The 16,500-nt window shown below is 41.9% G+C and overlaps 2 protein-coding genes across 3 annotated transcripts; both read left to right on the plus strand.

Annotated features, from left to right (window-relative positions):
- The first annotated feature begins 298 nt into the window (after positions 1 to 298).
- On the plus strand, positions 299 to 3,876 carry srp9 (signal recognition particle 9). Its single transcript, XM_037751757.1, has 3 exons — positions 299 to 865; positions 999 to 1,067; positions 3,062 to 3,876. Exons 1-3 carry the CDS (start codon positions 794 to 796, stop codon positions 3,179 to 3,181), a joined length of 261 nt encoding a protein of 86 aa, XP_037607685.1. The 5' UTR covers positions 299 to 793; the 3' UTR covers positions 3,182 to 3,876.
- A 2,001-nt stretch (positions 3,877 to 5,877) lies between these two features.
- ephx1 (epoxide hydrolase 1, microsomal (xenobiotic)) lies at positions 5,878 to 15,890 on the plus strand. 2 transcript variants are annotated; one of them, XM_037751740.1, is made up of 9 exons: positions 5,878 to 6,122; positions 9,587 to 9,781; positions 9,871 to 10,051; positions 10,128 to 10,346; positions 11,355 to 11,484; positions 11,602 to 11,816; positions 12,795 to 12,903; positions 13,663 to 13,785; positions 14,936 to 15,890. In XM_037751740.1, exons 2-9 carry the CDS (start codon positions 9,599 to 9,601, stop codon positions 15,141 to 15,143), a joined length of 1,368 nt encoding a protein of 455 aa, XP_037607668.1. In that variant the 5' UTR covers positions 5,878 to 6,122; positions 9,587 to 9,598; the 3' UTR covers positions 15,144 to 15,890. The 2 variants fall into 2 exon arrangements, with proteins under 2 accessions (XP_037607668.1, XP_037607667.1); XM_037751739.1 differs by having other exon boundaries at positions 5,879 to 6,122; positions 9,582 to 9,781.
- The last annotated feature ends 610 nt before the right edge of the window (positions 15,891 to 16,500 follow it).

Below are 16,500 nucleotides of genomic sequence, written 5' to 3' on the forward strand. Positions count from 1 at the left end.
CCATTTATACATGATGATTATTATAAAGTGTTACCCAATCTTCTAATTAATTCAACAGGAATGATCGAGAGAATTTAATTCTTTCAATTATTAATATTTGTTTTGTTTCGTTTTTGTTAGTTTTTTTTATTTTACTGCCAATGTACTGCTCTTTCCAATAGGTGGCGGTAATGCGCATCTAAGGTGGTTTGACAACACTTATAAGAAGAAGAAGAAGAAGAAGAAGAAGAAGAAGAAGCATAAGAAGGAATACTTCCGGTCTTGCGACTAAGGATCATTTCAAAACAAAGGTCCGTTGGGACCATCGATCAAGAGGCAGTAGTTGCTGTGTAGCCTATTACATTGATGCTAACTAGTTAATTCAACCCACTATACACAATCACGATCAACAGACGGCGTTGCTTTGTTTATTAGTATATAAAACGTGGGTGTAAAGGTTAGGGTTAGTGGTAGCTAATGAATGGGAACTTCATAGCCTCTTTGTCAGTGAGACTTTTGTTATGATACATTTTAATCTTGAATGGAGGTGTTCCCATATACATTAAAATACTCATCACTTAATTCAGCTTTCTGTTTTTGATTCACTATTAAATATCAACAATCTTCATAGTGTGTGCTTGACGTGCTTTTGTTTTGAAACTGTAACCCGGACGTGGTTTCGTCATCCCGTTCTCTTCGCTCTGATTCGCTGTGTCCTCGCTGGTGCTGATGTGGTGTTCTGAAATTAACACGACCTGCTCGACCGATTCAGACCGATTGTTTGGTTTAATAGCAGCTTCGCTTCGGTACAATAATGCCTTACTTTCAGACCTGGGAGGAGTTCGCCCGCGCAGCAGAAAAGCTCTACCTGACAGACCCCATGAAGGTGAAAACACGTTGTTTTAGAAGGAGGTTAGCAGATGCTAGCTGGGTACCTTGTTAGCCGGTTAGCTCGTCAGCGGTGTGAATGTGGTCTGACTGCTGCTCTGATCTTTACCTGCTTTTCTTTCTGTTACCAGGTCCGAGTGGTTCTCAAGTACAGACACTGCGACGGGAACCTGTGCATTAAAGTGACAGACAATGCCGTGGTAAGAGACACGAGGACATCATGTTTAGATAGTAACACATGATGGAAATGATCATGTTTACATCAGAGACCTATAGAACATTACACCTATGTTTCGTGTATAATGTATTCACGTTAGTTGGCTGGGAAAACGGTGCGTGCAGGGAATGAAATGATCACCTGCCAGCTGCCAGATAACAGGCTAAATGTTGGTTGTGGCAGGTAAAACTTTCAGGCCACCTGCCATGATGACAGATTCCTTATAATAAGAAATATTATTTTTAAAAAGCACCTGATCCATATTTCTACTGTCTGTTACCACTACTGTCAGTGTTTACTAGGGGTGGACGAAAATATCGAGTATTGAAATATTATGTTTTGTGATACTGTATCTATCAATTCTCAGAAAAAACATTTTTTAAACCCTGGGTGGGTGTGTGTAAACTGAGGTAGAGTACCAGAATATCCGATTTATAGTGACGTGTCACGTGGAAACGTTAGCAGTTGTCAACAACTGTGAGGCTGATACTTTGTACTTTAAAATACTCAACTGTAATAATTAGTTTTCTCTTGATTGATAGAATCATCGTCTAACTGTATGCAGTGTGTCTACAGACAGCCTAGCAGCTCTGTGAGGTTAGCGTGCTGATTGTTAAGAAAACCAATGTGTTTGATAGATAAACTAGTGTATTGGACAAACCTGATGAAGTAAGGGGATTACCAGTATCACCAGTGGTGTAGTGGAGGGCATGTATATGGGATATACCCACCTTTTTTTCTGGCTGTGAATAGCATACCCACCCATCAGCCAAAAAGACATTGGAATATACCCACTTCCTCCTCAGAAAAGGCCCAGACATTCCAACCCAACATCAAAGAATTAGCAGCTATGAAGGCTGACTGTTGTCGCCTCACGTCGCCTTTGTCTTGGCCGACAAGTTGCACTTGAACACACCGCAGAGACTACAGCCAACGGCCAGTTAGCACGTACGTTCTTAACCTACTACTCATCTACCTGACGACCACTACACCGCTGAGTTTCACTAAAGGCCCGACACACCAAGCCGTCAGTCGGCCGTCGGACAGTTTGGGGCCGTCGGTGAGCGTCTGTCAGCCTAGTTTATGCGGTGTGTCCCGCACCATCGGCTCTAGCCTGCCTGTGTCTGAGTTTTTTTGGCTGATTTATCATGTGGAATCGGTGGCGGAGCCCTTCGGTGAGAGAAATCACTCTGATTGGCTGTTAAGCTAAAACGAATCAGTGCACAAGTAGAGAAACGGAAGTCAGGAAAGCAAGCCTCACTTAGAGTAAAGTCAAGAGGACACACAGAAGGCTTTTCTCATTTTTCATCTTCATCTCATATTTTCACAGCGACATGGCCGTCTGGAATGAAGCTAAGTGGTGAGTGAGAGTGGTGTGAAAATGGTCGGCAAACGCCGCTTTGTTTCATGTACGTATCATAACAACGGCTTGTCTATCCGCCCTCCTCGGTCTTCGGGTTTCCCTTTTTGAATGATGAATACAGGCTACTGCTGCCTGCTGGTGTGGAGAGTTATTTCATCTCACGCAGGTATGGAACGTGCGCGCTAACTGGCCGTCGGCTGTAGTCAAGACACAGGCGACTGAAGGCAACGCAACAGTCGGCCTTTGTTGCCGCTAGTTCTTTGATGTCGGGTTAGTCTGGGCCTTGGTTTCATCCTCGTGGGGATACAAACTTCTGTACCAATCCATCTTGTAGATGAAAACATACTTCTCTGGAAAAGTGAAAATGTTGACCTGCTGGTGCTTGAGGAAGAATCAAGAGAGGGAAAAGTTAGTAGGCTTCATTTTTCTGGGCAACACGGGCAAAGGAGCAAGTCAAGCAAAAAAAAAAAAAAAAAAAACTTTTAGAATTCCATATTTGATATGTGACTTCTTAATCTCTGACGTAAAAATGATTGTGCCGTCACCCCAATTGGTCAATTCAATGTAATAGCAGCTGCCATTGCCCTCATGAAGTCTTTTATCCGTCTCCGCAGTGTTTACAGTACAAGACGGACCAGGCCCAGGACGTGAAGAAGATCGAGAAGCTTCACGGAAAACTGATGAGACTCATGGTTTCCAAGGAGACGCACAGCGGGTCCATGGAGACGGACTAAAATGCTCCAGAAGCACTGACCTTCTGGAGCACCTGGACTGAGTTCAGTGGATACAGTGGTTGTGGAGAGAGCACAGTACCATCTGAGTGCAATGTGGAGTCTGAGAGATGGGAATGTGGTGAGGGTGATCTGGCTGCCTACACTGATTTAATACTGTCAGAGATGTCATATACTGTATATATTTTATTCTCTCAGTATTTTTTTTTTATTACGATACCTTAATCATTAAAAATCCAGTTATCCTGCTTTTACTTCTCAGGCATTGTGATCACATCTCTGATGATATTACTGTATGAAGTAAGGTCAGTGTAGGCCGCAGGGACATTTTAGGAAATGTAGAGGAAGGAAGATGATAGGTGTTTGGGGGTAATGTGGGACTAAGTGTCCAAAAAGTACAAATCCACTGCTGCAGTGTAAGCAGCTTTGGCACCTTTATTTTCAGTTATAAAGAGGGTGAGCAATGAAGACATTGCATGTTTTTTTCTTTTTACATCTATGTAGCTGTGTTGGATTCAGTTTCAGCACAGTGATTGGTTTCTTTTTATTTTCCTTCATGGACTCGTGCCACATGAATGAAGCAGGACCTTCTGATTTCCTAACGACAGTGTGGAGAACTCCCCCACCACACCTCCAAATGCCATTTTGTCGTCTGAGAATCATTGCGTTACATGTTCAATAAATGTTTATTTACCCCAGTGCTGCCAGTATCTTTCCTGTAATCATCTGGTGTTGTATGCAACGTGTTAAAGGTATGGTCGGTTATGCTGAGAAACTAGCAAGAGTACACTAGATTTTAGAAATCATCCAACTGAAAAACCCAGCCTAATGTTGCCAACTCTTTTCCAATGAAAGTAGCTAGCAGCACTAGCTCCAAAAGTCCCTAAATCTAGAGAGAAAGTCACCAAGTCGGCAGCAATGACAGTCCGTCCCTTCAGGCCTCCCTCCAAAGACACTCCCCCAAAATGATCATTATGAACGTAAACAACGAACATGACTATCATTAGTACTCTCAGCTGTCAAGCTAGCAGCTTGTGGAAGACTCCGGTGACGTGCAACAGAGAGGCGAAGTCCCTCCCCTTCTGGTGGACCCCATGGGACCTAATTTTGGAAAAAATAGGTACAGTAAAACCTAAATTGCAAGTCAAGAAAGTCTCAGTTTGTCGTAGTATTATTTAGTTTTGTGTGAAACCGCTCGATGAACTACAACTCTCGTCTCGTATATTATACGTCACCAACACTAGCTGGCTAGCTAACTTAGCTATGACCATGCATGTTATCTGACTTGATGTGTTTTATCCAGCAACTCCTGGTCTTTTTATCAGCCGGGAAGTTAAAAAACAATCAGACCCGTTGCTGGTGTGAATACATCCCAGTAGGAAACACAGACATCGTAGCTTCAGAGAGAGGGACGTCACTATGCCACTTTTGGGTGTGTCGTCTTTCTAATGAAGTATTTTCACAGTCTGATACTTTCTTGAGTTGCAAAATTATGTTTTAAATTGACAAACATCATATGTGTGAGTCATGGCGCAATTTAAAAACAACAACAACAAAAAAACCTGTCTCTCCGTTGACTACCGTTCATATTTTTTCCAAAATAATGTCTCATGGTGGTCCACTGGAAGGGGCGGGACTTGGCCTCTCTGAGAGTGCTCGGGCTGGCAGACTTTACAGTCCTTCGACAGCAACAGATACCAGATTTTTTTCTTTTTTTTGTCTTCAACAAATATTTTTCAACAAATACAGCAAAAATATGTATTTAAACAGGACTACCAACCCTACCTTTAAGAACCATAAACATGCATGATTTCAGCTTTACAGGATGTGGTATGTTGGGTAATAACAAAGCTGAGCAATGTTCCTAAGAAAGAGAGTTATGGTGCCTTCAGATGGGGTCGTGTTTACCATTTTTACGAGATGAGTCCATATGAACGCCCCCCTCATGTCGTATTCACGACCTCGGAAGTGGAAAGTTTCTGAAGTTCACGACTTGTGACGTGTTTTTTCATGTTGACAGAAATGGCGGAAGTTATTTTTTCGGTGCATAATAAGTTAATATATTGTAATTTTGTATTTCTTCGTAATTTTATAATATGTCTGAGGAAAATGTTGAAATTCCCAACGGCCTCATCTTTTTCCTCTGTCATTGTGCCTTTGTATTCCCTGCATTATGTTAACCGCTTGCTAGCTTGCTAAATTGTTAGCCTCTGTGGCTTCTAGACGCCGACAGTAAAGTTAATATTGCCGTTGCTTAACAGCGGCGTTCTCACCACTTAACCACTTGAACGCCAAGCATATCGTGTACACGACTTCCCATGTTGTAAACACGAGCTCACGAGTTTCATTTGAAGGCACCGATAAACTAATCACGATTTAAAAAAAAAAAAGTTGCATGCTAGTTCCTTTAAAAATGAAAATCTTCAAAAGTCATGTTTAAATTTTGCTTTATAATTTTTTACAGGTCTAACAAATGTTTCTCTCTGTGGTGCAAATTGAAGACATTTTCGTGTAAAAAATAACGTTAATCTTCATTCTATATTTTGGATGAATGTTATAATTTCAAACTGCAGTTTGGGTTCAGTAGCACAAACCTGACAACACCTGTAGTCCGCTAGGCCAGTCTTCATCCCGCAGAATACTACATATCCCATCATGCACCTGTGGCATTTCCACACAGTTCAGTTCTCAGGAAGAATTGTTATCCTCACATATTTTCCCTTCATACGCGCAGAATTACAAGCAAGACATTTACATAATAATGTGTCCATGCAGCTGGACGTAAAAGTTAGTCCAAGTTTGAAGCTAACTTGAAGCAGAGTGAGCTAACGTTAGTTCTAGTGAGGAGGAGGAGGAGGAGGAGGAGGTTGAACCGGACCAGCAGAGCACCGACCGACCAGTCCAGCTCCACACGGTGTGATACTGCAGCGGCACGAGAGAACAGGTAACACAACTACAACCTTTGAGTCCCGTCTGACTGCAGCTAATGTTTCATTGACTGTTGAATCCTCTTGAACGTGTCGTTGGCCTCATGCATCTGAAATAGTGACTGTTTAGACCGAGTTAAAGTCAAGTTGCGTTGAGTTTACGTAAATGTAATGTTACGTTACAGTCAGCTTAACGACTTAAAGTAACGGTAACGTGTAACGGTCAGCTTCAATACAAAGTGCGTAGTAAAAAATGTGGACTTTCGTACTTGATAAGTTTGTTAGCTGTTAAGTTAGTTACGTAAACTTCTCTCTGTCTGGCTGTTATTGACGTTAGCTAGCACCTGTAATATAGAGCCACGGTCTTGTTTCTGCTAATCACACTGTAGCACACAGATACTTCTGTTGTTGCTGTCTGTAATGTGAGTGTGAGTGAGGGGCCTGTACTGTGCTGTGCTGGCTCAGTGGACAGCTCGTTGAACTCCACTCACATTGTCTTGTGTGTCATATCCTGTCCCCAGTGTCAGTCCAGACTGGTCTCTGGGTCAGGGACCTCTTAACAGGGTTGGAAATTTCCCAAGGACCCCCCTCTTAATCATAACACCAATTAAGCATATATGCTTACTAGCATTTGTACTCTTAGATCTCGCATGATTAATCGCACGATTGTCCATAGTTAATCACGGTTAAATGTAAATTAATCACACATTTTTTTATCTGTTCAAAATGTATCTTAAAGGTTCCTTATTATGCTAATTTTCAGATTCATACTTGTATTTTGTGTTTCTACTAGAACATGTTTACATGCTTTAAAGTTAAAAAAACCCCTTTATTTTCCTCATACTGTCTGCCTGAATATACCTGTATTTACCCTCTGTCTGAAATGCTCCGTTTTAATGCATTTCAAGGCGCGTTAACGCGTTAACTTTGACGGCCCTAATTCTAATATTTTCAACCCTAAATACTTCAGACCTGTTTCATAGTGATAAACAGAAACACATTTCAATGTGAATCATGTTAAGATAAGATGAGAAAATCCTTTATTAGTCCCACACCGGGGAAATTTGCAATGTTATGTAAGGGATAATGTACAGCGAGCGGGTAACTGTTGTGAAATAAAAAACCCTTGAAGGCAGGCACCTTGCATTGCCCTGAAGGGGTTTATTTCACAATAATTTGATACTAAAACGGTCTTCCAGAGTCTGACATCAGAACTGCGCCCATAGCAACGGTCTGTTATACATAGCAACGGTCTGCTATAAAGCAATAACAGACCATAGAACGCCGTGATTGACCAATCAGAATCGAGTATTCAACACAGCAGTGGAATAATGAATGTTAACACCACTTATATACCTTTAAACAGAGGGTGATTTTATTCAAATTGCATTTTGACTCAACTGAACAGTATTTATAGCCTACATTTCAAGTAATTAATGAACCATTTCAGAAAATTAACAGGAGCAAGACTGGCATATTCCTAATAAATCCAGATATTTAAACTCACCAGTCTGAAGCAAACTGCTAGTAAGTGCTTCAACTTGAAAATAATGAACTTATTGCTGTGTGTAACAATCGTATCAGAGTTTCTATCGGCTCAAATCTATCGTGGGTGGGCGTAATGGATGCAATATGCTCGTTTTATTGGCGCAAATTGTGTCCACCTGCACTTTTTAATGATACAGCACAATTTTTTATAGCAAATTGTTTCGTGGACCCCCTGACAGAGTGCCACGGACCCCACTTTGACAATCACTGCTGTAATGGACGGCTGTTTGAGCTGCGGTAGCTCGGTCTGGATACAAGACATGCCTGCTGGCTACATGTAAATGAAGTGTTAGAACAGAGCACGGCGGTGCAGTGGTCGGTGTGTTTCCATGCTCGCAGCTCTCCTGAATGAGAAAAGCTCGGTCATGCAGGTCTCAGCAGACCCAGTGACTGAGGGGATCTGGTCAGCTCTGTTCTCTACCTAATCCTGTCAGCTGGCCACCACCACAACAACACTGACACTTTTGTTTGGCTGCTTTTTCCTCTAATCTCATGACTGATGAAACCATTGTTCCCCAGACTCAAATTACACCGCTGTCAGAGAAAGTCACCGGGATAAGTTTCACTCATATTTCTGTGTTGATAAGTCTTTCATTCAATCCATTTATTTAGTTTTAGCAAGACAAAATGTTGATTTTGCCATGTGTAGTTATACTGTAATGATTTGTTATTATTTTGTCTATATCAGGTATAATAAGCCATTACAATTTTTAGGGATGCACCTATTTATTGGCTGAATATCGGTATCGGACGATATTCGCCTTGTTGTGTTGGTTATTTGTGGTCGTTCTCGGCGACAGGAACCAGCTGCTGATTCAGAGAAGGAGCCACTGGCTGGACGCGACTCTGGCATGATGGCGGGTGCTTCTAGTTAATCGATCCCAGATGGTGTCGTTCTCTTCGACGGATAAATAAATAACTAAAATGGCACTCGGAGAGCCCAGACCTCCGCCAAGGTGCCTGACTTTAAAAACAGATCACAGCTCACAGCTGGCGGTACCGTGAGGTGGTCGGCTTATTATTAACACGGTGTATTTCCGTGCGACGTATCAGCGGATGCCTCTCTCATTCAGCAGCCTTGTTATGTCTGTATCCTTAAAAAAAATCCTGAATCCGGATCATGATCCGGATCGCCCCCAAAATCTAATGGATTGTCCAAAAAATTTTATTCAAATCTATTGCAAACTTTTGGAGTAATCCTGCTAACAGACAAACCAACAAACCAACAAACCAACGCTGGTGAAAACATAACCTCCTTCCTAGGCCTTTGTCATTGGCGGATGTAAAAATTCTAAAATGGGTCACCAAATATACTTATGTGGCCGTTAATATATGGGCAGCCCACCCAAGTTAAGTCCATGCGTGAGAAACGCTGCTAATATTTCTAGTCGCTTTTACTTTTACATTCAACTTATGTTTCACAAAACAAATATTTTTGTTGGCCTGTGTGAGGATTGAACCATTCTTCTCATTGAGTAGGTAGTTGTATAGCAGCTAAAAGGCTTTTAGAAGCAGTTGTTAAAAAAAAAAGAATCTTTTTCATGTGAAAGAAGGTTATATCAAAGTTTGTTTCATAAATGCGTATGATTTAATTTGTGCTGATTCAAAGACAGTGTAATGAAATGCTGAATGATTATAAAACAGCTCAGTTATTTTTTTATAATGAAGAGGACAGCAAAAACAAAATAACGAAAAACATCGGTATGGGCCCAGAATTTCACAATCGATGCGTCCCTAACAATTATTAATAAAGGCCAAAGAATATATACTGTACCTACTTTAATGGTACAATTATGTAATAGCACATTTATAATAGATTACTGTGATAACAGACAGATTGCTCAGTTTTATGTAATATTGTGTAGTTTTAATGATATCTTATTTCCATCCATCCATCCATCCATCCATCCATCCATCCCCCGTCCCAGCACAGACACTGAGCACCATGTTCACAGAGGTGCTGGTTGCCCTGGTGATTGGAGGACTGATCTTCTTCCTGGTTCAGAGGAGCAGGACCCGGGTTCTAAAGACAGAGGATGGCTGGTGGGGGGCCGGCGCACCCCCTGATGGTGGGGAGGACATCACCATTCGCCCCTTTAAAGTCACCACCAGTGATGGAGAGCTGGAGGTTAGATTGCCTCTTTGTTTGTCACTCAAAATGGTCACTCCATAGCATTTACTCACGCTCCCACATGTCTCTCTTTACCTTTTTGTCAGGACCTCTACAGGAGGATAGACAACACCCGCCCTGTTCCTTCACTGGAGGACAGCCAGTTTAATTATGGCTTCAACTCCCACTACCTGCAGAAGGTGGTCTCTTACTGGAGAAATGACTTTGACTGGAGGAGGCAGGTTGACAAACTCAACCAGTACCCCCACTTCAAAACCAACATCGAAGGTGAGGCTGCACGGCTGACACATTCATGAAGAACATATCATCCTCTAATCTCTAACTCATTCTTACTGCCGCTCAGGCATTGATGTCCATTACCTGCATGTGAAGCCCAAGACGGTGCCGGAGGGATCTACTGCTATTCCTCTGATAATGGTTCATGGCTGGCCTGGCTCCTTCTATGAGTTCTACGGATTGATCCCTCTGCTAACAGAACCATCAGACCCGCATGGCCTTGTGTTCGAGGTGGTGTGTCCCTCCATACCAGGGTACGGGTTTTCGGAAGCACCACATAAGAAAGGTGAGTCTGGAAAGTTTTTTTTCTTGCACACGTGGAGAACTATTGATGCTAGGTTTTGACTTGATGAAGACCCAATGGGATTGAAATGTTGTCCATTTACAGAAACACAACATAAACACATGTAAAGTTGGAAGATCTGAGTTTATTCAAATATTGCAGGGCTAGATTGTTTTGGCTTTAGTAAGGCACTAGTGCAGTGCCCGTTTGGAGCGCGTACCTGTCTGGAACGGGCTGATTGCTTGGCAGCGTTGTCGACAACTGCGTTATGGCTGCTTGCACCCGCCAAGTGTTGATTGGATTAACGGTTCTCGAGATAACAGAAGGACAGTCATACGTTTATACACAGATAGACAGAGATTCCTTTGTTTATAATTACTTGATGCTGCTACAGCGCCACCTATTGGTCAAATGGCACCAAATTTGCCATGGTCAGTCAGACATTATATCTACACATGTCCACCAAATGTGGTCCCAATAGCACAAAGCGTTCAGGAGATATGACATTTTTTTGCGGGCGGTAAATCATTTTAGATGTAAATGGGTGTGGCTTATATGGATAGATTCATCTGGACCCACAAAATCCAGGAAAAAAATTGTTTTTGTTTTGTTTTGAGACTTAGGGTTCAAAAGCTACAGGCCAAAATGTAAAGTTTATTGTTATAGCACCACCATCTGGCCAAATTACACCACTTTCGACACCACTCCCTTGGGTCCTCAGCAATACTCCTGCCAAGTGTGAAGTAGATCGGATGAACGGTTCTCAAGATATGTGGACACACCCACATAAAGAGATTCCTTGCTTGATAGTTAGATATCTGATGAGCTGACACAATGTACAAACAAAAAAAATGTTATGTAGAGAATGTTGTTTGACCAGGGCCTTCTGAGTTAATTTCCTCCAAAATCCATTCCATATTGATGTGGAAGCATTTACGTCATCCCTTTTCCTGTAGAAACTGTGTGGGTTCAAACTGCAATTTCTAAATGTGTGTGTTTGTGTGTAAACAGGTTTTGATTCAGTTTGTGCAGCACGCATCTTCCACAAACTGATGAAGCGCCTGGGCTTCCAGCAGTTCTACGCTCATGGAGGAGACTGGGGCTGGCTGGTCACCACCAACATGGCTCAGCTGGAGCCCAAGTAAGACACACAAGAACTTCCTCAACACCTGACACACACACCTTTTTTTTGTAAATGCTCAAATAAGGTATTACTACATTGGCCTGTGTTCTTCTTTTGTTTGTTTCCATACCCCAGGACAGTCAGAGGCTTGCATGTGAACTTTGCCCCGCCCTCCAAGCTGGGGCTGTCCGTGACTTTATCCATCCTGCTCGGCCGCCGTTTCCCGAAGCTGTTTGGCTTCACTGACATGGATATCCAGCGTCTCTACCCCTGCATGGAGAAACTGGTGGTGGAGTCCATCAAAGAGTTTGGCTACATGCACATCCAGGCCACCAAGCCTGACACCGTGGGTAAGGACCTGGCAACCTGCGAGCTGTGACTCTAGACTGGCTTCAGTATAGTTTTAAAAGGTTAACCTCTTCCACTCTACCCCATTCTTTCATAGACCCATTTTTTTCTTTTTTCTTTTTTCTTTTTTTTTGAAGTAGAAGAAGAAGTATAAGAATATGATGTCCATCCCCATGCTCTATTTTGCCTCATAAGTTGTTGCCGCACTTTTTGGGTTTATACCAGTTGTTGCACAGATTTGGTGCTAAATTTAACAATTTTTTTTACCACTGGAGATTTAATAAAAATGATCACTAATCCCTCCAAAATACCACATTAAGACACCAAGACCTTGAGGAACACCATAGAAAAAGCCATGCTGTGATTTGGTATCAGAAACTTTTGACATTTGAGAGATTTCTGCAAGAATTGCATTTTTCGGTGATTGGATGGTGAGCACTTCTGTTCTGTAAACTGCTCAGAAACCCCCTTGTTGTCAATCTAGCTAGGAAAGCAGTGGCTAAGAAACTTTATCGTCACAATGTTTCATTTTTTATACAGTGAGGTAAAATTTCAAAAATGGTCTGACTACAATGGGGACTAACATCATCACACATGAATACAATCGGGCTCATTGGATCCACAAAAAAATACAGACTGTTTAGGGACCCCAGTATTCATGGGATTATCATAAAGTAGGCATGTCTGTAGAGAGGAGACTCGTAGGCACTCATAGAACCCATTTTCATTCACATATCTTGAGGTCAGAGGTCAAGGGACTCATTTGAAAATGGCCATGACAGTTTTTCCCTCGCCAAAATTTAGCCTAAGTTTGCTAGGACTTCGGAGCGTTATTTACCCTCCTTCATTCTAGCCGGCTGCAGCCTCTGAAAGACGTTAAAGTTTGCAGAGTGGACGAGGTTAATGGAATCTTAAACGGTATTATTATTTTAGTTATTTTTAAATCAACAAATCCATAACCCTGACAAATTGCCCCTCAGGTCGAGGACTGAATGACTCCCCAGTGGGTCTGGCTTCCTACATTCTGGAGAAGTTCTCCACGTGGACGAGCAGGGACTTCAGGAACCTGGATGACGGAGGGCTCACCAGGTAAATAAAACACTAGAGTAGAACAGAAGGGAGTCAGTAAGTGCTGATATTTGCTCTCACCACATCCTTTTCATTATCCTCTAGTATGAAGATATTTTATCAAACTATCAAGTACAAACATGCAGTAAGTTCTAAATACCATCAGTTGCAGTAGCATACTGTATGTATCAGGAGTAGCCCCCAGGCTCCATGTAAAATGGGATTGTTGTTTGTAAGAGTCAAATTTGCCACAGTAATAATCCAGTATATGGATGATTGATGGGTTTACTGCAGTGGGTACCACTCAGTAGCCTCATTCAGTGTTGCCAGATTGGGCTGGTTTCAGCCCAATTGGGCTACTTTTCATTGAGTTGGGCGGGAAAAATAGCGTTCCCTCATATTATTGACTCATTTATTTGAGAAATATTTGATTGACATGAGTTGCATTCAATCGTCATTAGGGATAAGGGAGGACCGATACTTACGTTGACGTCATCATCGTTGACATTGACGTGGGGATTTGTGTATTTGGTTGTCTGACTGCACTCTTTGTGGGTTGCGATAGCCTATCGAACCTTTTATCTTTGGTTATTTGATGCAGATTTATATGCTTATGATGTGTTTTCTGTTGTGCATGTAATGGTTTTACACAGGTTATGATTTGGGCATGGTTTTTATTGAATTGGGATGGGTTTTAAGTTGTGACTTGGCTGGAAAATGGCAATCTGATCTGGCAACACTGGCCTCATTACTGTAATATTAAATCTTGGTGCCTTGCAGGAAGTTCTCTCTAGATGACCTGCTGACTAACGTGATGATCTATTGGACGTCTGGCTGCATCGTCTCCTCCATGAGGTTCTACAAGGAGAACTTTGGCAAAGGCCTCGACCAGCCTCACTATAAGTGAGTGACAACCACAGAGTTTAATGTGAACGATCCAGTGAAGAGCAGATGAAGAAACTTACAGTGGGAACTAATTTGTCGATTTAAATGACTGTATAATGGATGGAGTTGTTGCGATACTGATACCAGTATCGGAAATATGTCCGATACTGCTCAAACTTTGGGATCGGGTATCGGCGAGAACACCAGTCTATGTACGATCTGATACCATAATTTATTAAAAAATCAACTTGTTTAACCGTAAAATCAATTCTCCTTCGCCGCTCTAAAACGGCAGCCTTCACTGTGCTGTCGCCCTGGATGTGTCATGGCTGCCACTGGAAACTATTGTTTTAGAGCAGCGAAGAAGAACTGATTGCAGGTAGTTTGTCACTTGACGACAGCAAACAACAACAGTGCGATGCTGGTGGAGAGGGTAACGGTAACGGTAGTCAGAGCGAGGAAAATGTCAGCCATTTGGCGATATTTCACAGTGGAAAATCCAACAAGTACGACGGGGATATGTCCAGTATGTAAGGCTCCCGTTTTGAGGGGTGGCAGTAAGGGTTGCCAATTTCAACACCAGCAATCTTATAAAACATTTGAAGACGCATCACGCGAAAGAGCACAATGACTTCACCAAGGCGAAGGGGAAAAAGGACGAACCGCAGCAACAAACTTTGGAAATCGCATTCCAACGTTGATATAAATTCTACAATTCCATGTATTTGTTCATGTTTTACAAAGGATTTAACCTGAGGCAGGCCATACAATATATTATTATTTTTTTTAAATCACGCTGGTATTGGCTGCACGTTCAAGTATCGGAATGGAAAAAAATGGTACCGGAACATCTCTAATAATGCAGCTACAATACATGAGTCCCGGGCCCCAGTTTTCAAGCCAAAATGAACCTTTCAAAGAATTTTGAGCGGATAAAATGACAAATAAATGGATTTTGCTTGACTTCTTTACTTAAAACAGGCTGTTAAGGGTGATCATGTCCCTAAATTAGAAACATGAACATCATTAGTTTTTCCAGTGGAAACATCACACTGAGGTGCAGTTCAGAATGGCTCGTTTTTATCATGTTGGTCAGGCAGTGAGGTGTACTAGCTTCCTGCAATAAATATCACCTCTAATGTTAAAATCATCCATCGTCTCTTCGCAGGATACCCGTGTACGTCCCAACCGGGTTTGCCAGCTTCCCCGACGAGCTGATGCACACTCCTAAACTGTGGGTCCAACAGAAGTACCGTAAACTCGTGAGCTACACGCCCATGGCCCGCGGTGGCCATTTCGCCGCCATGGAGGAGCCCCAGCTGATGGCCGAGGACATCCAGAACTTCACTAAGACAGTGGAGAAGAAGAAGAAGTAGTAGTAGGGGGGCGGACTGATGAACAGGTGAATGAACTAAACGTACAGAATGAAGAATAATCTGGAAAAGCAGTAAGTAGACGTGTGTGATTCTAGATTGTGAAGTAAGCACTGTGTTCCTCCATGAGGTGGAATTGATAATATAGTTAGCTCTATCTTGTGAAATTCCTAATCATACTTCTTTGTCAGTGAGTCGGTCTTGTGCTGAGAAAAAATGTTCGAAAGTTGAGCAGTGAAAGAAGCCAAACAGAAAGAGATCTAAAAGATCTAAAATGATGGATCAGGTATCAGCGAGGATGTGAGTCTATGCACCGATCCGATTATAATATCATTTATCAGCTCAGTTATGCTACACAGGAACAACAACAATACGCGCCACTCGCTACCCGATCCGTACATCCCGCCTGAACGGTACTGCACAAGTGCAACTCTCAACAGAGATGAGAAAGAAGCGAGATGGATCACTCCTTAGATACTAACATCATCAAACGTTTGCTGCATCTGAAATCGATGATAGAAGTAGCAATCTCGCTTCTTTCTCATCTCTGTTGAGATGTGCAGTACTGATCGGCAAAATGTCAGCAGTTTGGCAACATTTTACATCTCTCAAACTAGATAATAAAAGAAAGTTCTATTGCATTCATTCTCTGTATGCATTTTTTCCTGTTATACAAATGGTTTAACCTGAGCCAGGGTTAGTACAGCTGTTAAAAATTTACATATATATTTTTTAGGGCTGTCAAAGTTAGCACCAAATAATGCATTTATCGCAAATTTGTTTAACGTCACTAATTTCTTGAACACATTAATGCAACTTGCCATTTTTAGGTGGTAGCGAGCTCAGTTTTAAAGCCAGGACCGACCATGTCATACTATCTTGTAGCAAAGGAGGCTAAATAACACTACAAACCTACGCTAAATTTTGGCGAGGAAAAACTGTCATGGCCATTTTCAAAGAGGTCCTTTGACCTCTGACCTCAACATATGTGAATGTAAATGGGTTCTATGGGTACCCACGAGTCTCCCCTTTACAGACATGCCCACATTATGATAATCACATGCAGTTTGGGGCAAGTCATAGTCAAGTCAGCACACTGACACACTGACAGCTGTTGTTGCCTGTTGGGCTGCAGTTTGCCATGTTATGATTTGAGCATATGTTTTATGCTAAATGCAGTACCTGTGAGGGTTTCTGGACAATATTTGTCATTGTTTTGTGTTAATTGATTTCCAATAATAAATATATTCATACGTTTGCATACAGCAACATATTTGCCTACTCCCATGTTGATAAGAGTATTAAATTCTTGACAAATCTCCCTTTAAGGTACATTTTTAACAGATGAAAAAATGTGATT

The sequence above is a fragment of the Sebastes umbrosus genome, chromosome 18 (genome assembly GCF_015220745.1).
Source record: "Sebastes umbrosus isolate fSebUmb1 chromosome 18, fSebUmb1.pri, whole genome shotgun sequence".
Lineage (NCBI taxonomy): Eukaryota > Metazoa > Chordata > Actinopteri > Perciformes > Sebastidae > Sebastes > Sebastes umbrosus.

Excerpts from the sequence above, each read along its gene's own strand:
- ephx1 (XM_037751740.1), top strand. The coding sequence starts at position 9,599 with ATGTTCACAGAGGTGCTGGTTGCCCTGGTGATTGGAGGACTGATCTTC. Across the intron at positions 10,052-10,127 it reads CTTCAAAACCAACATCGAAG|GCATTGATGTCCATTACCTG; the intron begins GTGAGGCTGCAC and ends ACTGCCGCTCAG. Across the intron at positions 10,347-11,354 it reads GGAAGCACCACATAAGAAAG|GTTTTGATTCAGTTTGTGCA; the intron begins GTGAGTCTGGAA and ends GTGTGTAAACAG.
- srp9 (XM_037751757.1), top strand. The coding sequence starts at position 794 with ATGCCTTACTTTCAGACCTGGGAGGAGTTCGCCCGCGCAGCAGAAAAG. Across the intron at positions 866-998 it reads ACCTGACAGACCCCATGAAG|GTCCGAGTGGTTCTCAAGTA; the intron begins GTGAAAACACGT and ends TTCTGTTACCAG. Across the intron at positions 1,068-3,061 it reads AAGTGACAGACAATGCCGTG|TGTTTACAGTACAAGACGGA; the intron begins GTAAGAGACACG and ends CCGTCTCCGCAG.